At 36.5% G+C, this 27,810-nt stretch overlaps 2 protein-coding genes across 3 annotated transcripts; both read right to left on the bottom strand.

Annotated features, from left to right (window-relative positions):
* Window positions 1–3,239: 3,239 nt before the first annotated feature.
* Window positions 3,240–7,694, bottom strand: LOC113087668 (putative nuclease HARBI1). 2 transcript variants are annotated; one of them, XM_026255615.1, is made up of 10 exons: window positions 6,184–7,694; window positions 5,920–6,096; window positions 5,768–5,829; window positions 5,599–5,685; window positions 5,470–5,511; window positions 5,227–5,401; window positions 4,477–5,031; window positions 4,292–4,407; window positions 4,084–4,195; window positions 3,240–3,989 (listed from the first exon to the last, which is right to left on the bottom strand). In XM_026255615.1, the coding sequence occupies exons 7-10, from the start codon at window positions 4,946–4,948 to the stop codon at window positions 3,619–3,621; spliced, it is 1,071 nt and encodes a 356-aa protein (XP_026111400.1). In that variant the 5' UTR covers window positions 4,949–5,031; window positions 5,227–5,401; window positions 5,470–5,511; window positions 5,599–5,685; window positions 5,768–5,829; window positions 5,920–6,096; window positions 6,184–7,694; the 3' UTR covers window positions 3,240–3,618. The 2 variants fall into 2 exon arrangements, with proteins under 2 accessions (XP_026111400.1, XP_026111401.1); XM_026255616.1 differs by lacking the exons at window positions 5,227–5,401; window positions 5,470–5,511; window positions 5,599–5,685; ... (1 more) ...; window positions 5,920–6,096; window positions 6,184–7,694 and adding an exon at window positions 5,130–5,157.
* Window positions 7,695–14,058: 6,364 nt separating this feature from the next.
* On the bottom strand, window positions 14,059–27,252 carry traf3ip2a (TRAF3 interacting protein 2a). The gene is made up of 7 exons (XM_026255614.1): window positions 27,119–27,252; window positions 19,540–19,709; window positions 19,377–19,465; window positions 19,200–19,268; window positions 15,002–15,106; window positions 14,612–14,686; window positions 14,059–14,469 (listed from the first exon to the last, which is right to left on the bottom strand). Exons 1-7 carry the CDS (start codon window positions 27,235–27,237, stop codon window positions 14,323–14,325), a joined length of 774 nt encoding a protein of 257 aa, XP_026111399.1. The 5' UTR covers window positions 27,238–27,252; the 3' UTR covers window positions 14,059–14,322.
* Between the last annotated feature and the right edge of the window lie 558 nt (window positions 27,253–27,810).

Below are 27,810 nucleotides of genomic sequence, written 5' to 3'. Positions count from 1 at the left end.
TGTTAATTATAGACCAATCTCGAATCTCCCTTTTCTGTCCAAGATACTAGAAAAGGTGGTATCCTCACAATTATATTCCTTCTTAGAGAAAAATGGTATATGTGAGGATTTCCAGTCAGGATTTAGACCGTATCATAGTACTGAGACTGCTCTCCTTAGAGTTACAAATGATCTGCTCTTATCATCTGATCGTGGGTGTATCTCTCTATTAGTTTTATTGGATCTTAGTGCTGCGTTTGACACAATTGACCACAACATTCTTTTGCATAGACTTGAACACTTTGTTGGCATCAGTGGAAGTGCATTAGCATGGTTTAAATCGTACTTATATGACCGCCATCAATTTGTAGCAGTGAATGAAGATGTATCATATCGATCACAAGTGCAGTATGGAGTACCTCAAGGCTCAGTACTAGGGCCGCTACTCTTCACGCTTTATATGTTACCCTTGGGAGATATCATCAGGAAACATGGTGTTAGCTTTCACTGTTATGCTGATGATACTCAGCTCTATATTTCCTCGCAGCCCGGTGAAACACACCAATTTGAAAAACTAATGGAATGCATAGTCGATATAAAAAATTCGATGACGAGTAATTTCTTACTGCTAAATTCAGAAAAAACAGAGGTGTTAATCATAGGGCCTAAAAACTCTGCTTGTAATAACCTAGAACACTGTCTAAGACTTGATGGTTGCTCTGTCAATTCTTCGTCATCAGTTAGGAACCTAGGTGTGCTACTTGATCGCAATCTTTCCTTAGAAAGCCACGTTTCTAGCATTTGTAAAACTGCATTTTTCCATCTCAAAAATATATCTAAATTACTGCCTATGCTCTCAATGTCAAATGCAGAAATGTTAATCCATGCATTTATGACTTCAAGGTTAGACTATTGTAATGCTTTATTGGGTGGTTGTTCTGCACGCTTGGTAAACAAACTACAGCTAGTCCAAAATGCAGCAGCAAGAGTTCTTACTAGAACCAGGAAGTATGACCATATTAGCCCGGTCCTGTCCACACTGCACTGGCTCCCTATCAAACATTGTATAGATTTTAAAATATTGCTTAATACTTATAAAGCCCTGAATGGTTTAGCACCTCAGTATTTGAATGAGCTCCTTTTACAATATACTCCTCTACGTCCGCTACGTTCTCAAAACTCAGGCAATTTGATAATACCTAGAATATCAAAATCAACTGCGGGCGGCAGATCCTTTTCCTATTTGGCGCCTAAACTCTGGAATAACCTACCTAACATTGTTCGGGAGGCAGATACACTCTTGCAGTTTAAATCTAGAATAAAAGACCCATCTCTTTAACCTGGCATACACATAACATACTAATATGCTTTTAATATCCAAATCCGTTAAAGGATTTTTAGGCTGCATTAATTAGGTAAACTGGAACCGGAAACACTTCACATAACACCGTACTTTCTACATCATTAGAATAATGGCATCTACACTAATATTTGTCTGTTTCTGTCTTATTCCGAGGTCACTGTAGCCACCAGATCCAGTCCGTATCCAGATCAGAGGGTCACTGCAGTCACCCGGATCCAGTACGTATCCAGACCAGATGGTGGATCAGCACCTAGAAAGGACCTCTACTGCCCTGAAAGACAGCGGAGACCAGGACAACTAGAGCCCCAGATACAGATCCCCTGTAAAGACCTTGTCTCAGAGGAGCACCAGGACAAGACCACAGGAAACAGATGATTCTTCTGCACAATCTGACTTTGCTGCAGCCTGGAATTGAACTACTGGTTTCGTCTGGTCAGAGGAGAACTGGCCCCCCAACTGAGCCTGGTTTCTCCCAAGGTTTTTTTCTCCATTCTGTCACCGATGGAGTTTCGGTTCCTTGCCGCTGTCGCCTCTGGCTTGCTTAGTTGGGGTCACTTCATCTACAGCGATATCGTTGACTTGATTGCAAATAAATGCACAGACACTATTTAAACTGAACAGAGATGACATAGCTGAATTCAATGATGAACTGCCTTTAACTATCATTTTGCATTATTGAGACACTGTTTTCCAAATGAATGTTGTTCAGTGCTTTGACGCAATGTATTTTGTTTAAAGCACTATATAAATAAAGGTGATTGATTGATTGAAATATATTACCTCACCTTTCTCCCTCGATAACACGCGCACGCGCGCAAGTATATCTTCAGCCGCTCCGTATCCAGCTCTTTTTGTATCAACCGAGAAATGTCGCAGCTTCTCCTGAATTTTGTTCACCAAATTTGAAAACTTCCAGCTTAAAATGTCAAATCATACTTATTTATTTTTGTCTCCATGGAGGTATTGAGAGAATTAAGAAAAACTGAAGACTAAAAGAAAGTTCGTTAACCTCTTTATTATGTTGCCATAGTGAGTCGTTCATGAACTGTTGTTGTGTCTGTCACGTGAAATCTAATCAAAACATACAACAGACGATCTGACAGGTTTGAGAAGATCAAATACAATCCACTACCCAAAAAATACAGACCAGGGGCCTGTTGCACAAAAGTAGGATAAGGGATTAAGCCAGGATATCTTGGTGATCCTGGCTCAATTGATCCCTAATCCGGTTGCACTAAAGCTGGATAGGGGGCAGGAGGATATGTTATGGTATAAATTACCATGGAGATTTATTCTGTGGAGCTAGCCTGCTCCAGACCAGGCTAAATTTCAGGATCTATTTAATCTCATCCCTAATGTCAGTCAGCAGTCGCCACAAATGGAAACCAATAGTTATTTCACTGCTCACTATACATTGTTATCACATATAACTAGACCCACTGTCATTATTTAAACGTTTGTGATCATTAATTTCAATCATTTTGAATTAATGATTTTTAGATGATGTTGCTATCATTAGATAATTTACAGTTTCCCATAGACTATAAGGCTATTTATAAAATGATAGAATATTAGGGCCACAGAGGGGAAAAAAAAGACAAGTCATAATATTGTAACCAGTTGTTTTAAAGGAGGACAGTTGTTAAAATGACAGATGTGGGGCATTTCATGAAATTGTACTTCAGTATGGTTTCATAAACAAAGACATGCTGATGTGCCAGAATATGAAGTATCACATTGTCATTACTATCAAAACTGTAAAAAGAATATGTTGCTTTTCTGCAGAAAGAACCAGCCTCATAAATTTATGACTTTATCCTTTTTCCTCAGTGGGGCCCTAGTACTCTGTCATATAAACAAATACACATTCCATATCAATATAAAAACACAATGTGTAACATTATGTTCCTTTATTGAATAAGGACAAAACAAAGCAGGTAAACTATCAGCTCCTTTCGAAACTGAAGTCACAGTGACTCTACAAGATGGAAAGCACAGAATCAAAGCATATTATACAAAATGATACATACACATTCAAAGGTCTGTATATAACACACCCTGGATGTCTGCACACTGAAATAAATGCAGGACAAATCCATACACATCAACTGAACAGACAAATGAATGGATGCAGTAGCCTCCCTGCAGCCTTGTATTACACACAGTATACCGCACAAACATCATAAGAGGCCAAATTCGTAAAAAAACCAACCCAAAAAAAACCTATTTCCTCTGCCACAGCAGGACATTTTTTACCTAAATTGAAAGCACACATACTAACTAAAATAATTCAACACATATTGGTCCCTCAGCAGCCGACCACTGTCGTCATCAGGGAAGATTGCCGGATTGTCCCAGTCCATGGCTGGTGGCACTCTGGGGGCCCTCTCCTTCCTCAGGCAGGCCACATTGTGGAGGACAGCACAAGCCACAGTAATATCACATGCCCGAACAGGGTTGACCCTTAATTTGTGAAGGCAGTGAAAGCGTGCCTTCAGGAGGCCAAAGGTCATTTCAACTCTGGCCCTGGTCCTGGCATGGGCATGGTTGTAGGCCTGCTGTGCTTCCTGGGGGTCTGTGAAAGGTGTCAGGGGAAAAGGCTGGCAGCCATACCCCCGGTCTCCCAGCAACACACCAGAGAATTCACCTGTCAACACAAAATCTCATCATTACTACCTCATAAACACAGTGATATTCTTGACACAGCCATGATGGTTATAAACAGGGGTTGTGTGGCTTACCTTGTGATAGGCACTGATAGATTTCAGAGGCCCGAAAGATTCTGGAGTCATGGACTGAGCCAGGCCATTTCGCCACAACATTGCTGATCACACAGTCAGCATTGCAGACCATCTGAAATCATAAGATGAGGAATATTACACCAATCAATGCACATCATTGGCAATGCAGAGTGTTCGTCAATGGACAATATCAAAAAGTTATGTTCACCTGAACATTAATGCTGTGAAAGGATTTCCTATTCACAAAATCGGCCTCATGGGCACCTGAGGGGGCTTTTATCCTTATGTGTGTGCAGTCCACTGCACCAATGACATTGGGGAAACCTGTCACACAAAGTAATGAGTATCCTACTATGTGTTAACAGTTGTCCTGTAATTTGTAGATCCTCTTACCAGCAATCCTATAGAACTCCTCTTTCATGTCACAGAGTCTTCTGTGGCCAGGGAAGGAGATGAAGACATCTGCTAATGCTTTGATAGCCAGACACACACTCCTTATTGTGCGGCAAATTGTGGCCTTGTTCAGCTGTTCTGCATCCCCCACTGAGTACAGGAAGGCTCCACTAGCAAACAAGCGCAAGGCCACACAAACCATTTGCTCCACACTCAGTGCATGGCTCCGTGCAGTGCGGTGCTTAATCCTGGGACCCAGTAGTCTGCATAGATACCTGATGCCATCTGCAGAAAACCTGCATCTTTCATATAGATGGTCATCAGGGAAGGCCAGTGGGTCCAACCGGTCCCTGAAGACCCTTTCTCGCCTGAAGGCTCTCCTCAGCACAAGTGCTTCTTCATCCACCACATCTCGCAAGAATGGGCATGCCATTGTCAGAGCAGAAAGGAACACACAATTTTGGGCCTTCATATAGGCTAGTGGCCACACCTGGTGCTGGGGGGGTGGGCAAAAGAGGCTGGTGCCTTATAACGATGACTTGGTTGTACTGATTGCTGTGAAAATAAAAAATACCTTAGAAAGATGCCACCGTCCTGTGTGCTCACAATAAGAGCTCATATGTCATGGCTCACTTGACTTTACGAGAATATACCTAATTTTTATTTTGAGCTGTGTCATCGAAAGAAAAATAATGATTAATACATTTGTGTTACAGTTAGCATTCAGTGTACATTGAAGGCATATCTCACCTCCCGCTCAAGTTTTTTTATTTCAAGGGTCCAGTTTCCTAATTGTCCTCTTTTTTATTTCGGACTCCAGTGCAAGATTTTCTATCTTTTTCTTCTTGTACTGAATGTCTATGTCTGCCAGTTCTATTTGGCGCCGGAGGTGGTTGCCATACAACTTTCTGATAGCTTGTGAGCTCTGTGAACACAATACAATTAGCGCTGCTGGAATTTGGCAGGATGTGGTGTCCTTTTATTAATACGCACTATGTTGCCAGGCTGGTTTTCCCACTGTATAGCATCTGGGTCCTGTAAAAGAAATTAGATTTTTTGATTTTGATGAGGACTCCTCACCATTGTAGAGTAAATAGTACTTTCACAGTCTTAACATGATACCTCATGCCTTCTGGAATCCAGAGAGATGGTCTCCTCCTCATCATCGTCTCCATCATGTGCTGTTGCTGCTGCACTGGGGCTTTCACCCTATCACATTTAATCGGATTCATATTGAAGCTAGTAGACAAGACATGCCAGGCCTACAGTATGCCTTTGATGGAGTACTCACTGGATCAGCATCGTCTGGTGCTTGTGCTGGTGGCTCTAACAGGAACACAGTGCTGCCAGACACTGCAAGGCAATAGGTAAACCAAAGTCAGACAGTCCAAATTGATTCAATATGAATGTGATTGTATTCCATGTAGAGATGGAAGGACATACCTTGAATGAAGCGGGTGGCATCTTGGGAGGGACCTATGCTCGTCTCTTTCCCCCCAGGGATCCCCTCTAAGACGGGCCTGCCTTTATTTAGCTCCAAGGCCATGTCCTCTGCTGGGGTAAGGTCAGCCTTTGGTGACCCACCACCCGTGCCTTGTCTGTGGGTATTCTTTTTCACTGCTAAAACAGTACAGACAATGTGTGAGCAGGCACCTTCTGGGTACAATATATGCTTGTGCTTTGTTAAATATTAGTCAGGGACCATACCATTCTGCAGAATGTTCTTGTATTTGATTTTGACCTGCTGCCATGTCCGTTTTGGCCTGTTCATGTTTAATCTACATCACACGCGCACACACACATTATTTATCACAAGAACATTTAATGGAGTCACACTGACAAAAATGACTTGGTATTTTTGTATTGTTTTCAGTAAAAATAATAAAAAAAAAACAATAAAGATGTATTTTCTTGATTTTCTAAATGACCTAGCAAAATAAGTATAGGTTTAGACCAAAAATATAAACTTCAAGTAAATGTGTGCTTAAAACAAGCAAAAAATTTAAATATCTGTCAATATAATAAGAAAAATTCTCTTGAAATAAGTTTACTTTTTCCATAAACACTTACTTTTAGAAAAGTTCTCTTGTTTCACTGGCAGAGTTTTTTGCTTATTTTCCTAGGTTATTTTGCTCTAGAAAATATTTAAGATTTTTTTTAGATTTTTTTTTTTTTTACTGAAAACAAGACAAAAATACTAAGTAAGAAAGACATTTTTGCAGTGCAGTGAGCAACCGACCTTGGGTCCTTTGAAAGGCGCTATATAAATTAAAGTGATTATTATTATAGCTCATCTATGTATTCAAGAAAATTTTATTTATATAGCACTTTTCACAATTGTTTCATTCGGTCAAAGCTGCTTTACATTAATAAAAGCAGGGGAAACACAAAAAAACCGGTGGACAACATAATAAGCAGAGTACAACGGCTAATATTAAACCGCACTGAGCGTAGTAACGTAAAATAATAATGTAAGGCTTTAATAATAATATATCATAGCTTTATACAGTGTGATGGAGTTACGTTACACAATTTCACTCATATATGCAGTGCATTTCAATAAAAAAATGAACCGTTTCATAATTACAGTACAACTGCGTTTTTGGAGATGTGAATTAAATATTTGATTTGTAATTGTGACGTTTCAGCGGAGCGGTGAGTGTGTAATTGTGCACTACTTACGCATTCAGGCGGTCTGCAATACTTTGCCACGCTTTTTCTCTTTGCTTTATCACTGTGGCGGTGTTGCCTTTCTTCTTAATTATATCTTTTACCTCCTCGTATGCCTCCATGAGGATTTGTGCTTCCGACGGGGAAAAGTACGCGGCTCTAGTTGCCATGGTAAATCAGTTAATCTGTGATCTGTGGCGGGGTCTATTTGAGTGAGCCGTGAGCGCGCACCTATCCAGGATTGGTTTCACCTGGCTTAATGAATCCGTGTCTGCTCATCCTGGCTTGGTCTTTGTGCAACCAATTAAGCCTGGACGCACATGTTTTGGCTTTATTGAGCTCAGCTTAGTCATTTATCCCGGATGTCTTAATTCTACTTTTGTGCAACAGGCCCCAGGCCTCTATTTGAGACCGGCCTTTATTTACCCAAACCTGTTGTCACACCAGGCGTTTAAAAGAGACAGGCGTCTATTTGGGACTCGGCTATTATTTGAAGTTTTACGGTATGCTGTTTGTCACCGTTGTTGAGATTCATACTCTGATTGTTGTTATCTGTGTGTGCCTAAAATTAAAACTCTTTAATAAAAAATAAAAAAAACTGAATCACTTGCAAGAGATACCTACAAAATGTATAGAAAATGCAGACTTTTTCATTGAGGAATCAAAGCTGTGATAATCGATAATGGAAGTTTTATGATAAATATAAAACGCATGTGGACTGATTTTTTCCAATGTCTTGACTCCTTTATTAATGGAGTATATAAACAGACTTTTCAATATATTGGCATTAAATGCATTTTCTGAGAATTTATATTTTAAGTTTTAACTGCAAATGTCGAAATGCGCACTCTTTGGTCCATCAGTGCTTGAGTCACTGATCACATTCGAATAAAATATCTCATAATAAAATACAAAATTGACTGATTTATGAATGTATATGCATAGTTATCATTAATCAGAAATACAGATAAACACTTTCATTCATTGTATTTTTGATGCTGATAGAAAACATAACAACAAAAAAGCGAATCCACTGTCTGCAGTAGTGCTTCAAGTCAAACGCACCCATTTTTAAATCGTCCACAGCTGAGCATCACGAGAGGCGGATCTGCGCCAGAGCGAATGAGCTGCATAAAGTCATTTTCAGATGCAATGAAAAAAAAGGAGAAAAACAACAACCCTGGATAGCCTAGATTAGGCCCAAATTCACAAATGTGTTAGCTATCTATGGTATGAAATATCTGATATTCCGATTGTCAAATACATGCAAGTGGAAGTGTATTGTTGTTTAAACACCTTTATAACGATCGCGTTAGTTGAGCTTATGCACGATATAATTTTATGACACAAAATTTTTAAATGCAGGCTTAAATCAAACACATTTTGATTCAGATTCTGCATTTTTATATATATATATATATATATATATATATATATATATATATATATATATATATATATATATATATATAAATGAACGGGGAAAAAAACAATGAAAAAAACAGCTGGCTGACCCCTACAGGGGTGGGGAAAAGTGTTGGGAGGGTGGGCGCGTCTATGAGCACATCTCATCCTTAACCGAAACACAGTGTATGCCTCACACAGACATGAGATATAAAGGGGATAGCAAAATATATTGTCAAGGGAAGGCAAAAGAAACCTATATAGCGAGGAATGCACTAAGAAGGGCCTTCTCTCCATTCTGCCCTTTGTCTGATAACCGTGTTTACATTTAGGCTATTTCAATATATTTTTTCAGTCAGTTAAGCCAAATAATTGGGTAACAAATAGCATGCATGTAGACTATTCATTTTTTTTTATAGACTATTAATTGTAGAGGCTAACAAATGCAGTGTGGGTAAACTCTTAATTTGAAAAATAATGAATGTATTTCCTGCTAATCAGATTTAGCACCACCCACAGGGGAAAATCGAAATATCAAGTGGTATTTCTGATTTCCGTGCAAAAACGGGTAAACCAAAAATCAAGTCATAATTTCCAAGAAAAAGGAGCTGTTTTCTCGTTTTTCCGTTTTTATATGTGAAAGCAAAAACAAATGAACGAACAATACCCGGACCTCTGTGATCACACTTAATGACTTCAGACCAGTGGCATTGACCTCACTGGTCATGAAGTCATTTGAAAGGATTGTTAAGCGGCTTCTGCTGTTCAGGGTGCACTCACAGAAATATTTCACCCCAAATTTAAGATTTATGTAATTTTATTACATGACAAATTCCCATTTATATATTTTTTCATAACTTTGATGAAAACCAATCACATAAACTTTAAATAACAGAATCTTGTTTGTTTTATAACTCTTATTACACTGTGAAACCTGACAAGTAAACTTAACTCAAACCGTTTGAGTAAACAGATTGCCTTGATTTAAACCATGTAAGTTTTAAAACTTTGCATTCAAGTAATTAAGTGATTAACTAAGTGCTGATTGAGAATTAGTGATGAACAGCTGCTGTTAACAAACAGAATCACTGAAAAAAAGAGAAACACAAGAACTACTACAACTGACTTCAGACACAGCCTTAGATGAAATCAACTGAAATAAAATACATGAAATCTCTCAAGATCTGATTAAAAAACCCCACAAACAGCATCACCAGCTCCACTTATTAATAACCAGACTGACTTTATTTCTGTCAGACGTCTACAGAAGATCTTATTGAGAATGAACTAAGGTTTAGAAGTTGATTTTTTGTTTCATTTGAAGTAACCATGTTAGAGATCAGTGTTTGCTTTAGTTGGGCTCTTGACCCTTGATTTCTGTCTTAGTCTTTAAACCGTGTGTTTCTAAAACACATTTGTTGTAACTCAATTTAATATAAGTTAATATACAAGTGACTTTCCAAACATTTTGTACACATAATTTTTCTGCTATGCCAGCAGTTGGTCAAACACAGACATTAATAATCAGAATATGAACCTCTACAATGGTGACGAAAAAAACATGCTGCAATGCATGCTGGGTACTATTGTAGTACAAAACTCATCCATGGCTCCCAGCATGCTCTGCAGCATTTTTTTTAATAGTCACCATTGTTGAGGTTCATATTCTGATTATTGATGTCTGTGTGTGACTAATTGACACCATAGAAGTCTAAACTGTTTGGAAAGTCTTTTGTATTAACTTTTTACAGAACCACTTGCTCTTAGAATCACTTTTACTATAGTCAATCAAATTGCACAACACCTATTTCATCAGAGATTAGACTCTGTACAGTTCAATAATTGATGATTATCATCACCAATATAAAGTATAACAACCTACACCTAGGTACAGGTTAACACCTGATGGGATTCCATCTGGGCTTTTCGTTTACAACAAATGTTTTAGAAACACACAGTTATAACAGCCAGAAATAAAGACTAAGACAGAAGTCAAAGGTCAAGAGCCCAACTAAAGCAAACACTGATCTCTAACATGGTTACTTCAAATGAAACAATAAATCAACATCTAAACCTTAGTTCATTCTCAATACAATCTTCTGTAAGAGTTAAACAAACAAGATTATGTTATTTAAAGTTTATGTGATTGGTTTTCATCAAAGTTATGAAAAAAATATAAATTGGAATTTGTCATGTAATAAAATTACATAAATCTTAAATTTGGGGTGAAATATTTCTGTGAGTGTGGGTGGGGCCCTGGACTCTTTGCAATTTGCATATAGGGCTACCAGAGGGGTAGAGGATGCCCAGATTACACTCTTAGATCTCCTCTATAGACATTTAGACGGTCCTGGTACACATGCCATGCTCTTGTTTTGGGATTTTTCTTCTGCTTTTAATACTATCCAGCCACATGTTTTAGTCAGATAATTTATTATCAGAATTTAACATTTAGAGTAATCTTGTGTGCTGGATTATGGACTTTTTAACTAACAGAACACAGTGAGTTAAGGTGGTTGTCTCTCTTGAAGGCGTGTCTCTTCCACTGGCTCCCCGCAGGGTTGTGTACTTTCACCTTTACTATACATCCTCTACACTAACGATTGTAGGAGTCAGTATAGTAATAGACACATCCTGAAATATGCGGATGATACAGTTATTGTCAGTTTACTGCAGAAACATGAATCTCAGCATGGGCCAGTGGTCGATGATTTTGTAAGTTGGTGTGACAGGTTTTTTCTCCATCTTAACACCTCTAAAACCAAGGATATGCTCATAGATTTTAGGAGAAAACAATCTGGTTGTCCTCCACCCACCTATATAAAAGGAATCAGCATAGACGTGGTAGAGCAGTACAAATATCTGTGATAGACAATAAACTTAAATTTAACATAAATGCAGAGATGATCTGTAAAAAGGGACAACAACGATTGTACTTCCTAACGAAGCTTAACTCTTTTAATGTTGATAAGGTTATCCTGTCTTTACTTTATAAATCTTTTATTGAATCTGTCCTTACTTTTGCTTTTATTGCCTGGTGTGGGGGCATCAGCCTGAGGGAGAAAAATAACCTCAGCTATATTGTAAAGGTGGCTGGTAAGTCAATAGGCTGCCCACAGGTTTCCTTGGCAAATATTTATGAGAAGCAGGTTATGAGGAAAGCAGATTCCATATTGGACTGTGTAAATCACCCCTTCATTGTTCTTTTGAGGTCCTCCCCTTAGGCCGGAGATTCAGAGTCCCTCGTTTTAAATCCAATAGGACAAAGAACTATTTTATACCAAGTGCAATTCGGTTGCTAAACTTGCATAATTCTTGATCTAGATGAGAAGTAGTGTAACAGTGTTTTTAATTTGTAGTTTGTATTGTTATTTGTATGTGTATGTGGTGTTTACCTGTTGTGCCACCTGTGTGTTTACCTGACTGTAAGTTTCCCTTAGGGGACAATAAACTGAAACTGAACTTAACTGAAGTTAATAATGTTCATCATCTGGCTGACTACGTCTTGTATTCATTTTTTCTAAAAATCCTGTCAAACATGCACAAACTGACAGTCACCATCATAAGCTACTACTCAATATTGTAGAAACATAACTTTCTGTATAGTTGCTTTGTAACGATTTGTATTGTAAAAAGCGCTATACAAATAAACTTGAAATGAATTGAATTTGTAAATGTGTTATTGGAATATTAAAATAAAATCAGTAATTTACAACAAAGTAGTTTCAAAATATGGTTGTATTAAGTAATTTTTAATAAAAATACTGATGTTAATTAATGTAAATAATTAACTCAACTGTTGGATAACTTTTAACCCAACAGGATTTTAACCCAATGGGTTGGGTTGAAATAACCCCCAGATGGGAAGGTGCTATACCAACCCATTGGGTTACAGGTTGGGTTATTTTTAACATATGGGTTGTAGGACTTGTTGAATCTGTATATTTAAGCCCTGATATGATCATCGTTTGCTCTCGTTTATGGTAATGTGTAGTTTGTTGTTTTGTTTTCTGTGTTTATGAAATCTCCTTGTAAACCACCTTCGTTGTGTGCTTTATTTACATTGTACTACACAGAAACATAACAAAACTTAATAAGTGCAAGCTCCACTATTTTTACTGCAAATGTAAACTAATTCTGACTTGTAAAGAACCTTTAAAGCATATGTGTGATTTCTTTTCCCGCTTAAACTAACTAACATTCTGTTGCTGTGCATAGAAGCTCTAACATACAGTATACCTAATACGCTATACTTAAAACCACTAAAACATTAGAATGTTCCTTCTGAATTGCAAATACTAACACAATATAATTGTTTTCCTGCATTGCAAATAAGAACTGTATTTAAAAAGAGAGAACCATATTAATAAGTTCAAGCTCAAGCCTTAACATTGCATATACTTGCATACATATACATTGCATTGCATACATATACAAAGTAACTGCAGCTGGCAAAGGAGCTTTACAGTATATGTATGCTTGCTTTCAATGTATTCACCTGAATTGCACAACAAATATGGCTGAGAAATGACTCGCAAAATAAATTTTAATTTCATTATTGTGTTAAATGAGAAAAGCATATCAAATAGACATTACAAAAAAAAATGCTTTTTTTCAGAAGCTGCATATGAGTTGGTATTGAGATTAATTTACAGATAATTTGTTGCAGTTTCAAAAGAGTTTACAACGATTACTTGTAGTTTTTGAGAAGTGTTTCTAGAGTATTTATGCAGTGGGATAATAGGTAAATCTTACAAGCAATTACATTTTATCCCAAAATCAAATGAAAGAAATAGAAATAAAATAAAATAATCAGTTACAAGAAATCACCAGACCATTATGGGTTTAGCGAGCAACCACACGTAATGAGTGAGCAGAGCGGAATATTCAGAAATGCACTCTCCGCTCACGAGCTCTGATCGGAACAAACCCGAACCACACTGTCTGCTGAACTTGCAGAAACATCAAAATAGACATAGCCAGACTAGACTATTTAAGTACAAATTATGGGCTCACTGACAAGTTTTGATAATTCTTGACAAAATTAGAATCTTTTGTAGAAAGTTTTTTTTTTTTTTTTTTTGCCTAGTTCCTACTGTACGTCTATGCCCCAATGACACTACAATGAGCATTTACTACTTGTAAAAAATGCGGTCAGGAAGCGTGCAAGGTACAATATTTTCTTTTTCATTTTTTGCGGTCCAAGTTGCGGGCGGGTTAGTTGAAAACGTCGGCCGGGTGCTGGTTGTTTATGCATTGACCTGCACATCACTGATATATATATATATATATATATATATATATATATATATATATATATATATATATATATATATATATAACATTTACATTTAGCAGATGCTTTTATCCAAAGCGACTTACAACTTAGGACATTTAAAGCAATCAAAAAGTCTCAGTTTGCTTAAACGCAGTACACATAGCAAGGGCTTTTAAATAATACAATAAATAAAAAGAAAACAGATAGAATAGTAAAAGAATAGAGCAAGCTAGTGTTATAGGTCTTTTTTAATAACTGTATAATAAATGGAAAGAAAATAGAAAACAAAAAGATAAGATAGTTAAATTTTAGATTTTCTTTTCTCTTTTTTGGACAGTGTTCATACTTCTCATTTAAAAAAATAAGAATAAAATCAAGAAATTATGGTCCTAAAAGAAAACTAAATATATCCTTAAACAAATTATCATGTTCTTATCATTTCTTTTGATTTTGAGGTGAAATGTGTACTAGACATGATGTCTCGAGATTCACTTTTACAGGGGTTTGATAGTGATCATCAGGTCTTTGCCAAGAGGAGGGACAATGTATTTTTCCTCTCTGAGTAAACGCAGTAACATGTCCTTAGCATCCTCAGGCCACCGGTACAGACGAGTGCTCTGTAGCCACAGTGGAACATGACTCTGCCAGAGAAAGCAACATATTTTAAACTCATGGTTTTTATCATACATACATGTTTATGCATTTAATTATTTCCTTACTACACATATCTCCCATCTCATGCCCTCAACATTTGAGTTTTCTTCAAATTTTTTGATGACTTACTTGGTTAGCACTGGGAAACAGCACTGGTACCAATCTGAAGTTTAGACATCTTTGAAGAATGAATTCATTTTGGATCTGAAAAAAAAGGAAACAATATAAAACATAAACCAAAGGAGCAGTAGATCTATACACACCGAGTATCAAAATCTAAAGTACCCTTTTAAAATTGCCATTTTTTGAGTTAAGTTTTAATATACATAATACATTTGAAGTGTGTTAGAGATAGCTCAGAATAATTAAAACAATGTGATGTAGTTATAACTTCAACAACAGCATTCCCTGATGGATAAAATGCTGTATCTTATAAGATCTGCCTTATCAAAACATTCAAAGAAGCTTTTACAAAGACTTCTAGAAGGATGAGAAGAGACAGTTATCAGCAGGTCTCACCTGAGTGTGGATGTACTTGGTGTGTAGTCCATGTTGATCAGATCCATCTCCCTCAACATCTGTCTTATACTTTGGACTGATCACTACAATTATTAACACTGACTTCTGCAAAACAAATTAATCAGATTCAAGTAGAAGGCACAGAATCGAAATACAAAAATGAACCGGTCAGTTTTGCCTAAAAAGTACCCGTTTATAGAATGGATATATACAGACAATTACACCTGTGATCATTTTCACAATAGCATTCCTGCACATGATATTGCTTAGTTTTTACTTTCAGCTCACGACTGTGAAATCTATAGTCAGTGTTGTTCAATTTCAATTTCAAATAATATTGTCATGGTCAGTTGCATTGAAGGAGAAATGTAACTCAGTTTTATGAAAACTCAGCAGTTTTATCCTCTGTTCATCTCAATAAGAACTTTTGTAAATGTATGACAGAAATAGATTTAACCTGGTTTATAATAAATGAAGTTGGAAATACTGTTTTTGGAGATATTTAATGAAGTTGGAAAAGTCTGGGTTTTTACTTTCAAACAAAATTTGACTTGCAACATTTAAGTCCACATTCATTATCCAATGGAAAGTTTTCCACTTAAATCTTAATTATAATGTTAGGGAAAAATGTTCTAATAATGTTATTAATAAACATTTTTAGAATGTCTTTAGATAATGTTATCCTAACTTTTAGGAGAACATTCTGGGAACTAAAATAAAACTTGCAGCTGAAAACATTCCCAGAATATATAACATTCTCTGAACATTCTTAGAACAATAAAATTCCTAGCTGGTTTATGGGGAAGAATACTTTTTGGTTGCTTCACTTTTATGGCACAGACTGGTTTGTATTTACTCTCCTGTGAAATTGATGGCAGAGATTCAAACAGTTTTTGTTGACATTTTCTGGGACGAGCTTCATTGGATTCCACAGAGTGTTTTATTATTACCCAAGGAGGAAGCGGGACAGGGGTTGATTCCTCTGCAGAGTAGGATTGTAGCACTCCGGTTGCATTTTTTACAAAGACTTCTTGATGGACCAATGTAAGCTGGGGGGGCGATCATGTTCATTCTATTTTTTGGCTGTTGAAGGATCTTTGATTCTTAAGGCAAGACTGGATATTTCTTAATCTAATTTTTTACCAGGATTCATGAAGACCTCTCATAGCCGTTTTCGCGCATCAACTCGATGTCGGCACATCGCCGAAACCGATGGATGCGAGAAGAAAACTTTCATTTCTTTTCGATCTCTGTATGGAGATCAGGCAGAAATGGAAGGCTCACCCAAGCTGGAGGGCTATGGTCAGAAAGATAATGCTCATCAAGGTGGCCTCATGGCGTCACCTTGTTAGCGCACTTTCATGGCAAGTCCAACTTTGCTGTGGTGCGATCCATAACCTCCAACAGCTCTACATATGCAGAAGGCTCAGCCTCAGCTTCTTCACCATCCCCAAATATCTCCTGATTTTCCTGGGTAAAAACCCAGCAGAGCACTACCCTCAGTATCAGAAAGTGTTATAGTCGCGCCGGTAGTGGCGTCAGAGGCTGTTGCCGGCCAACTCGTTGGTGTTTTTTAAAAATATTCTTCATACACGGGTCACGACGAGGTGTTTTCCATAGAGCCCCCTAGAGGACGCAGTTCGAAGTTCCCTTGAAAGGGAACTGGGTTTTACATCTGTTCGTTCAATTACTCGTTTTTGATAAGGTTAAAAGTTTTCACATATTTGTTTTAGAGGATTTCTTTTTTAGGACTAGTGTCCCTGAAAGTGAAGATCCTTTTCCTTGTTTGTTAATTTAACCAAGTTTTGAAGAGTTTTCAGGTTGTTGTTTTTTTTCTACAAAAAAAAAAAAAAAGTTTTCTGTTGTTGTTTTTTTATGTATGGAGAAAGATTTGTATAAAATGTGTGTTTTCATGCTTAACAAGAAGATGCTTGATGAGAGAGTTGGAATATTAATTTAATATTAGGTAATGTAAGAACTGAATGGAGAGTATTGTACAAGCCACCATTATCATAAAGAACAGGAGATTTGCAGTGGAGAAACCTTCATTGAGCTATTGCGGTGAATTATTTTGTTTCAATGTTGGATTCTAAGAATGACTCAAGTTGTCGTTCTCATGCTTTTATGCAACGTTTCAGGATTGCACCAGTTTGCAATGGTGCAAGCAATGTGTAACACGTTTATCGAATGTTTTAATCCTGAAACATTTATTGTTGGTTTTAAATATGTGCAAAAAAGTGTGTTAACCCGTAAACCTTCAAACTGGCTGTTATTAAGCCTATCGTCAAAAAAAAACACAACTTGACCCCAAAGAACTAGTTAATTATAGACCAATCTTGAATCTCCCTTTTCTGTCCAAGATACTAGAAATGGTGGTATCCTCACAATTATATTTCTTCTTTAAAGAAAAATGGTCTATGTGATGATTTCCAGTAAGGATTTAGACCATATCATAGTACTGAGACTGCTCTCCTTAGAGTTACAAATTACCTGTTCTTATCATCTGATCGTGGTTGTATATCTCTATTAGTTCTATTGGATCTTAGTGCTGCGTTTGACACAATTGACCACAACATTCTTTTACATAAACTTGAACACTTTGTTGGCATTAATGGAAGTGCATTAGCATGGTTTAAATCGTACTTATAAGACCGCAATCAGTTCGTAGCAGTGAATGAAGAGGGACCATATCGATCACAAGTGCAGTATGGAGTACCTCAAGGCTCAGTACTAGGGCCGCTACTCTTCACGCTTTATATGTTACCCTTGGGAGATATCATCAGGTAACATGGTGTTAGCTTTCACTGTTATGATGATTATACTCAGCTCTATATTTATTGTGCTATTTGATCGCAATCAAAACTGCATTTTTCCATCTCAAAAAATATATCTAAATTACAGCCTATGCTCTCAATGTCAAATGCAGAAATGTTAATCCATGCATTTATGACCTCAAGGTTAGATTATTGTAATGCTTTATTGGGTGGTTGTTCTGCACGCTTAGTAAACAAACTACAGCTAGTTCAAAATGCAGCAGCAAGAGTTCTTAATAGAACCAGGAAGTATGACCATATTAGCCCGGTCCTGTCAACACTGCACTGGCTCCCTATCAAACATTGTCTAGATTTTAATATATTGCTTATTACTTATAAAGCCCTGAATAGTTTTGCACCTCAGTATTTGAATGAGCTCCTTTTGCATTATAATCCTCTACGTCCGCTACGTTCTCAAACTCAGGCAATTTGATAATACCTAGAATATCAAAATCAACTGCGGGCAGCAGGTCCTTTTCCTATTTTGGCGCCTAAACTCTGGAATAACCTACCTAACATTGTTCGAGAGGCAGACACACTCTTGCAGTTTAAATCTAGATTAAAGACCCATCTCTTTAACCTGGCTTACACATAACATACTAATATGCTTTTAATATCCAAATCCGATAAAGGAGTTTTAGGCTGCATTAATTAGGTAAACCAGAACAAGGAACACTTCCCATAACACCTGATACACTTGCTACTGTACATCATTAGAAAAATTGCATCTACGCTAATATTAGTCTGTTTCTCTCTTATTCCGAAGTCACCGCAGATCCAGATCCAGTCTGTATCCAGATCAGAGGGTCACTGCAGTCACCCGGATCCAGTTAGTATGCAGACCAGATCGTGGATCGGCACCTAGAAAGGACCTCTACATCCCTGAAAGACAGCAGAGACCAGGACAACTAGAGCCCCAAATACAGATCCCCTGTAATAACCTTGTCTCAGAGGACCACCAGGACAAGACCACAAGAAACAGATAATTCTTCTGCACAATCTGACTTTGCTGCAGCCTGGAATTTAACTGCTGGTTTCGTCTGGTCAGAGGAGAACTGGCCCCCCAACTGAGCCTGGTTTCTCCCAAGGTTTTTTTCTCCATTCTGTCACAGATGGAGTTTCGGTTCCTTGCCGCCATCACCTCTGGCTTGCTTGGTTGGGGTCACTTCATCTACAGCGATATCATTGACTTGATTGCAAATAAATTATTCAGATGCTTATTTCAGATGCCATTTCACTCAGATATGTCACAGCAAAGAAGACAATTGCAACTTCCGTTTCATGGTGACTTTAAAATAAACTAAACTAAAAAGAAAAACAAAACAAACACAAAAAATTCACTTTTTTTCTGCTCCCTTACAACAATTATACATAGATTTTCTTACATTTTTTAAAAAACTGTCCATCCATTTGTTGACATCCATTTGTCTAACTCTGTCTTCAAATATATCAATCTGTAAAAAAAAAAAAAAAAAAAAAAAAAAACAAGGAGAGATTTGTTTAATATATCTATTATACACATCACAAACAATAAATGTTTTATGAAAAGTAGGCATTCTTACAGCCGGTCTGAATCCCTGATTAATTAAAAAATTCACAAAGGGCATCAACTCCGCTGCAGTGTCCACAGAATATGTTATGAAAATGTCTCCTGAAAATCATAAAAATTATAAGTTGTCAGAGTTTCATGTTGATCTGAAAAACTGATTTTGAAGCATCACTCACTGCAGTCATCAGGAAGACTGATGTTGCGCCTCAATGTTTGAGGGTGGCCGACAGAAGCTGGTTGGGAAGGCTGGACACACACTTCTGATATGAGCTCTCTCACAGGGGCTGTACTCTGACGGGATGTGACTTGAGGGGGCCTCACAACTGCCACTTGTCTAGAGATGGACCTCCAAAGGGGAAGCAAAGCGTGGTTATGATAATCAATACAACTTTTTCGTAAAAAAAAAAGTATTACTTTAAGCATATTTAAAGTCTATCACTCTCTATACTAATTCTAAGAAGAAAAAAAAAAACACTTGACCCCTAACACTTACTCTCTATAATTTTTCTATTCTTACTAGTCGTTTTCTTTGTAAAAAAAAAAAAAAAGGAAAAAAAGAAAATAGCCTCTAACACTATAGTGTTCTCTCTTCTATCTTCTTGTTTTCTTTTTATATATTATAAAAAAATGTCTCTCTAACACTAGTATTTTCTATTATTTTGACTTATTTTATTTATATTAAAAAACGACCCTCCTAAACTAGCATCCCCTATTCTTTTTCTAATGTATTTACTTTTTTTTTTTTTTTATTATAAAAAAAAAAACAAAAACAAAAAAAAAAACACTTGCTATGTGTACTGCGTTAGGCTAACAGACACTTGTCACAGCATTCACAAGATATGTCCCCAAAACCTTCAAACTGTCTGTTATTAAGCCTCTCATCAAAAAAACACAACTTGGCCCCAAAGAACTAGTTAATTATAGACCAATCTCGAATCTCCCTATTCTGTCCAAGATACTAGAAATGGTGGTATCCTCACAATTATATTCCCTCTTAGAGAAAAATGGTATATGTGAGGATTTCAGTCAGGATTTAGACCGTATCATAGTAATGAGACTGTTCTCCTAGAGTTACAAATGACCTGCTCTTATCATCTGATCATGGTTGTATCTCTCTATTAGTTCTATTGGATCTTAGTGCTGCGTTTGACACAATTGACCAAAACATCCTTTTGCATAGACTTGAACACTTTGTTGGCATTAATGGAAGTGCATTCGTTAAAAATAAAAAACTGGATGACGAGTAATTTCTTACTGCTAAATTCCGAAAAAACAGAGGTGTAAATTAAAGGGCCTAGAAACTCTGCATGTAATAACCTAGAACACTGTCTAAGACGTGCTATTTGATCGCAATCTTTCCTTAGAAAGCCACGTTTCTAGCATTTGTAAAACTGCATTTTTCCATCTAATAAACTTGGATAAAAGTAAAACACAAAATATTTCTTAATATTAACTACTGCATGTGGCATTTTACAGCTAAAATGTTGAAGTTTAGCTGTTTTAACAACTGTAATCATTAAAAATGTAGCAGCCTTAATATCACTTCCTAAGTTCATCCCTATTAAGTAACTCTCTTTCTCCTTTCATGTTCAATACTTACTAGGGCTGGGATAAACAATTATTTTTTAAATGATTAATCTAGCGATTATTTTTTCGATGCATCGATTAATCTAACGATTAATTTTTTCAGACCGATTCGACTTCGATTGTCTCCCCATTAATTGACTACTAACAATTTATAAATGTTGATTTACATATCTGAATGAAAAAAACATGAATTCCTTAACATTGCAATATATGTTTATTGCTTTTAAAATTACAAAATAAAAGACTAAGAATGCATTACTTTGCACTTGTATAGAGATAGCATTCAATAAAACCTTGAAGCCTTGAAAACACATAGCTTACTGAAACAAGCTTTCTGAACACATAAGGCCTAGCTTACTGAAAAAAAGTTCTTCTTTCAGATGAAAATAACAACAGCATTCAAAAAAAAGGTCACCCAAAATATTTGTTTAGAGCAATTGTAAGAATACAGTAACGAATGTAAACTTGAGGGCTTTAAGCTTATACAGAGAGTGCTTTTGCAAAAAAAAAAAAAAAAAAAACATTTAACAGTGAGAGCCAGCAGCCTGTCATGGAGAAAAAAATCTCAGAATGCTCCACGTGAAACTTTGGCATTCCGCCCTTTTTCTATGGTGTCTGATGATTTTGTTAATATGCACGAGGGAGAGAGAGAGAGAGAGCAAGAAAGCTCTCGTGTAGTTTGAAGACTGTGCAGTATAAATCTAAAAAATCTAAAAAATATTTTTTTCCTCCCACCCGACATTTTTTCACTCACTCTGATTTTTTTCCACCAGAATGACCCTTAAGGGGCTCAGTACTAAAGCGATGTGTCACGTCACATTTTCTGACGCCAAAACGGTATTGTCTGAATTTTGTAATAAAATGGACAGAACCTGAGAGCTGAGAATTGTAAATGTAATTTATATAGATCAGTGAGTGGTGGCATATTACAGCTGGAATATCCTAACTTTTTGAAACAAAACAATGCAGTAGCCTACGTGTATCATCACATATCTGTCTCACCTCAGCAGTCAAGTCCCGCCCTGCTGACGTCTTCACTTAAGTCTTTTGCCTTCCAGCAAATAATTTATATATCTTGACACATTTGGTGGCATCTGCCTCAAGTGCTTGTCGTTTTCTCTCTCTCAACGTTCGGCCCCTCCATTACGCTTAGATATTTTATTATTTAACATATTGAATTTCGTTGCAGTTGTAAAGCGGCCGCTTTTCAAGGCTAGAACTTGATTCTGATTGGCCAATGAGCAGTGAACACGTCACGTCTCGCAGCTCGCATCAGCATCATGCATACGCGTCGTTTTATCTGTTCTTTATACTGCTTTTTGTAATGTTTTAAATAAATTATTGTGACTAACGTAAAAAAAAAAACATAATTCAGCTTCATGAGAGAGACACATAAGGCCGGAATTGTACCATACAACAATATAATTACGAATCTATTTGTGATTATTAATGATTTAAAAACAAAATACATAACACACCGGCCCAACCAGACCGCGGCCCACCGGGAATCTCCCGGTAGTCCCGATGGCCAGAACATGCCTGCTTATAGTCCAAAAAATACAGTACTTGCCCTGGATCTGCCTGTGGAACCAGCTCATCTTTCTGTCCATCAGCATCATGACAGGTGGAATTTTGCTGCATAGCTGTCTGGCTCACTTCTTCACTGCTGCTAATATTTAACTGTGAAGTGCTGCTGCTGGAAAATATTGCTATATATTTCAGTTATTTTGTGATATTTAGTGGCTTCACTATCTAAATTCCACTTTTTGTTTTCTCTCCTTCTCAGCCCCACCCTTTTCTTTCCATCTTTTATCCACGGCTTTTATTTCTTCCTACTCTTCCACTTCTTCTCCTTACTTGGTGGCCACGGCCAGTGCAGCTGGCATCCAACTTAAATGTGCATTGTTGCTACTTACAGTACTGGAGTCTAAACAGATTAGTGGGGGAAAAAAAAAACAGGTGATGACTGCGTGCATGGTGGATGGTGGGCCGGCCCACCGGCCATCCTGGAGTACCGGCCATTCTGTCATTCTCCAGATCACACAGATGGCCAGTCCGCCCCTGACTGTCATCGTTGAAAAGTTAATCAATTATTAAACATGGCAACTCTGCAGAATATGATAATGACAAAACTTTCATTATCCAGCTCAGTTTAGTTCAAGTTTTGTTTTCACCCGATAGTGTCATTCAAATTAGTAATTTGGTAATATCTGTGATTTTGAATTGTCTTTTTAAATCCCATCTGTCTGACATCAAATATTGTAACTTTACAAGTTGTTTTTTCAGCTGTATTATTATTATTATGACAAGTCATTGGGGCCTATTTTAACGATCTAAATGCAAAGGGTAAAGCGCACGGCGCAGATGCACTCAGGCGTATCCAAATTCACTTTTGCTATTTTAACGACGGAAAAACGGTCTGTGCGCCGGGGCGCATTTTTGGAATGGGTTGTCTCTATTCTCTTAAAAAGTAATAGGCATAACATTCAGTAAACCAATCAGAGTGTCATCTCCCATTCCCTTTAAGAGGGAATCACTATTTACATGGCGGAATTTGATGAATGCTTCTCAAGCAAAGAAACTGATCTACACTGACATATTAAACACACTGATTAAACTGAGGAGTTCAACAAGTGGTGTTTTGCTGAAATTATCTGTTAAGTGGCCAGTCAATCTTTCAGTCGTCCGCGTTAGATGCAGGCTTTCAAATAGCTCTGCACGATGAGTTAGTTAATATATATGTGTGTGTGTGTATTGGCACAATTGTTCAATTAATTAGCCAATTTCATTCAACATGACAATAGTAGGCTGAACTGCAAATAGGTAGCCTAATTCTAATACATGCAATGACTATCCATCATTACATTTCTAAATTTATGTTTCCTACACAATAATTTTCTTTTAAACTGTAATCCTTTTGTTTTTAATATTTAGCATGTTTTTGTGATGCGCATCCCTGTGTGTATTAAGCAAAATCAAAACGCACTGTGGACCCGCCCAGAGGCGCATTTTCTAACAACGCACTGTTCAAATAACAAAAAAAAAATATTGCACCATTGACTTTAGACTTTAGACCAGGTTTGAGTTAATTAAATAACATGGCGCTGAACGGGAAAATGCAAACAACGCCGGACTGAAACTGGCAAACACACTTGCGCTGCGCCTTGCGTTGCATTGCTCCGGGTGTATGATAGGCCCTAAATTTCATTGGATAGGAAGTTTCAAATGGTCCCAAGTTTTTTGCCTACAGTGTGTTTTCATAGTACATTAAGCTCTTTTAGAAAAAAAAAAAATCTATATATATAGTTTTGTCAAGATACATTATGACTGCTTTAAAGGTGCTGTAGGGAACTTTTGTAAAAAAAATATTTTTTTACATATTTATTAAACCTGTCATTATGACCTGACAGTAGAATATGAGACAGATAATCTGTGAAAAAAATCAAGCTCCTCTGGCTCCTCCCAGTGATCCTATTGCCATTTGCAGAAACTCCATCGCTCCCGGTAAAAAATAACCAATCAGAGCTGCGGTCCGTAACTTTGTTTGTGTTCAAAATGTAGTAAATTGTATATAATAAGCGAGTACACCATGAATCCATTTTCCAAACCGTGTTTTTGGCTTGTCCTGAATCACTAGGGTGCACCTATAATAAGTGTTTATATTCAGACTATTTTAGATTGCTTCGGGGGGACCGTGGCGGAGTATCGGATTGATACAATTGTAATTTAATCGAAATTTTAATTTAATTGTTTCTCATCAACGTTCATTATACTTTGCGCGTGTCTTCTACCTCTAGAATGAGCAAACGCTGCTTTCACATCCTGGCCCACTTTGCTACTCCTCACCCTCCTGCTGCTCTGCTGTGATTCGTTGTTGTGTCGTCACGTGACTCACTGACACAACGCGCCGAGGAGCAGCGAACAGAGGGAGTGAAGCTGTTAGCACATTCAGAAGGGGGGCTCAGGGGATGTAATTTCACAGGTATATTTGTTCTTTGTTTGTTCTTCAGTAATAATTGTGTGCAATTTATTTCATTTGCTTTTAAAACCAGAAAAAAGGGAGAGATTTTTTTTTAGCTTTTTTTATCACTAATAATTTTGTGGACTTCAATATATTAATAAAAAATATTGCCTAAATAATTGATCATTCATCCACCTCAGAAATAATGACATAGACCTACTGCACTCCTCTACACAAAAGTTTTTTTTTTTTTTTAAGTAAAAAGTATCATATTGGTTTCAGTATCGGCGATACTGACCCTATATGTATTTGGTATTGGATCGATACCAAATTTTGCAGTATCGCCCACCACTACAGATAACCCCGAAAATAACTTAAATTACACTTTCAGTTTCGATCGTACAGATAAGATCAATACATCAATCGAATCTGTAAAGGGTCTACTTTTTTGAATACAGAAATAATAACAACAGAACTTTGTGCACTTATAAAATAAAGATAACAAACAAGGTGTGCTGTCTGCAGCCTTTGTCTGCGCTGATCTTCATTTACAAGCAAGTCATTAAAATGAACTGTAACTCCGTGAATACTCAACGAAGAGACATGAGAGAGAGATCTATAGAAAGCTTGACATGTCTGCTTTTAAACTAAACAAGTGCCATGCGAAAACAAATATTCTGTGATAAAGTAATCCATATGAAAACAACGCAATGTCTGTTTTTCACTCCCTTCATTATATCTAATGTGACCACGCCCCCGAAAAGAATAAGACATAATTCACCCACTGATCTATATAAATTCTATATTATAGATCAATGAATTCACCCCACAAAGATGTGATGTGGTTGAGGATTTTGAGATTTGGATTTTCTCAGAAAAAAAGGATGAAGTGCTTTATTCAGCAGAGATCATAAACATAAGTAAGTCTCTTTTTATTTATTTATATACTTGTACTAGTTTTCACATAACGTCTAAACATTTTACTAGTTAGACTTTTTCCAAAGACTATTTCCAAACTATAATTCCTGACTAAATGTATAATCAAGTTAAACATTATGAAGTTTCAGTAACAATATTATACAATTCAAAAGATTGATGTAAATAATATAAATGTAACAAATAAATGAAACTGTAACAAATGTAATAAACAATGCTATTTCTTTCAATTTATCCCCCCTAATAAACCTGAAAAAATATTCTCAGCTCTTTTCAACATTAATAATAATGATAATGATAATAATAACAATAAATGTGTTGTTTTTTTTTTGTTTTTTTTTTTGTAGAAAATCAGATTGTTAAAAGGATTTCTGAAGGATTGTGTGACTGGAGTAATGATGCAAAAAGTTCAGTTTGAAAGTCAGCTTTGATTGTTTATAATAAACAGTTTAACTGCTCCCCCAAGTGGATATTAAATTATGTTGTGGGGTAATTAAATATATTCTGGGAACCATTGTACTTTATGTGTTTTATGGCCTTATTAAATTGATTTACCATTTTTAGTTTTTCACTAACCACGCATAATTTTTTTTTTCTCAAAAACACAATCATGTACATACATGCTGCACACATATTATTATAGCCAATTATGTGCTGATTACAGTGATATTAGACTTTAGCCATTTAGGTATTTATAAGAAACTGAAAAAAGTACAAATGTCACGGCATGACAAAACTTCTCCAGGCCCCAAAAATACCCTTAGACCCCAGAGGGTAAAATTAAAATGCCATATTCAAGAATCTTTATTTGACCCTCTTACTTTAGCATTCACTATTCTAATTAAATTCTTATATATAAAAAAAAATTCTAACTACCTTTCTAAACTTTATGTATTCTATACGTTTATTATAAAAGTATAAAAAAGACATATAACACTAGCTTGCTATATTATTTTTCTATTCAATCTGTTTTCTTTTTATTCATTATATTACTTAAAAGCCCTTGCTTCATGTTCTGCGTTTAAGCTAACTGAGACTTGTTATGTCACTTATATATCATTGCTCTTTTGTTGTTTTTGAATGCTTCCATTGCCCTCATTTGTAAGATGCTTTGGATAAATGATAAATGAAAATGTACTGTAAATACACACACACACACACACACACACACACACACACACACACACACACACACACACACACACACACACACACACATATATATATATATATATATATATATATAAAGTTATGTGTTACGGAAATAATACCTTGCATCTGGTAGGGGGTGATAAAGTGGATAGTTGGGCTGTGGATAATTTGCAGGCTTCTTCTGCCAGTGATACAAAACCTCTGGTGGGTACTCACCTATAAAGATACATATTAACATATGATGTTAAACACAGAATTACATTTGTGCATAGTTCAGTTATGGCTGCATTATCTGCAAAGGCAACTAATTCAGACCCACACGGAATCAGATCCACACAGAGCCCTATAGATTTATGCATAATTGGAGCCCCCATTTTCATGGGAGACATTTAATTTTTGAGTCAGGGGCAAGAAAAAAATCTGCACATCATAAATCTGCAGACAATGAAAAATCGGTCACACTTTATTTTAGGGTCCAATTCTCACTATTAACTAACCATTAACTATGACTTTTGCCTCAATTAACCCCTTATTTGCTGCTTATTAATAGTTTATAAGGTAGTTGTTAAGTTTAGGGTATTGGGTAGGATTATGGATGTCATGCATTATAAGTACTTTATTAGCATTTATAAACAGTCAATATGTTAATAATAGACATGCTAATAAGAAAGTAGTTATTAGTGTGAATTGGACCCTATACTAAAGTGTTACCGAAAAATCTTTACCAATAGAAGTATTAGAACAATGACTGGCATTTGGAATAAAGAGACACACCATTTTTCATTAGATTAAACAAATCAATTATTCATTA

Source organism: Carassius auratus, unplaced genomic scaffold, assembly GCF_003368295.1.
Source record: "Carassius auratus strain Wakin unplaced genomic scaffold, ASM336829v1 scaf_tig00045065, whole genome shotgun sequence".
Taxonomy (NCBI): Eukaryota; Metazoa; Chordata; class Actinopteri; order Cypriniformes; family Cyprinidae; genus Carassius; species Carassius auratus.
This window is presented reverse-complemented; position numbering and strand designations above follow the sequence as displayed.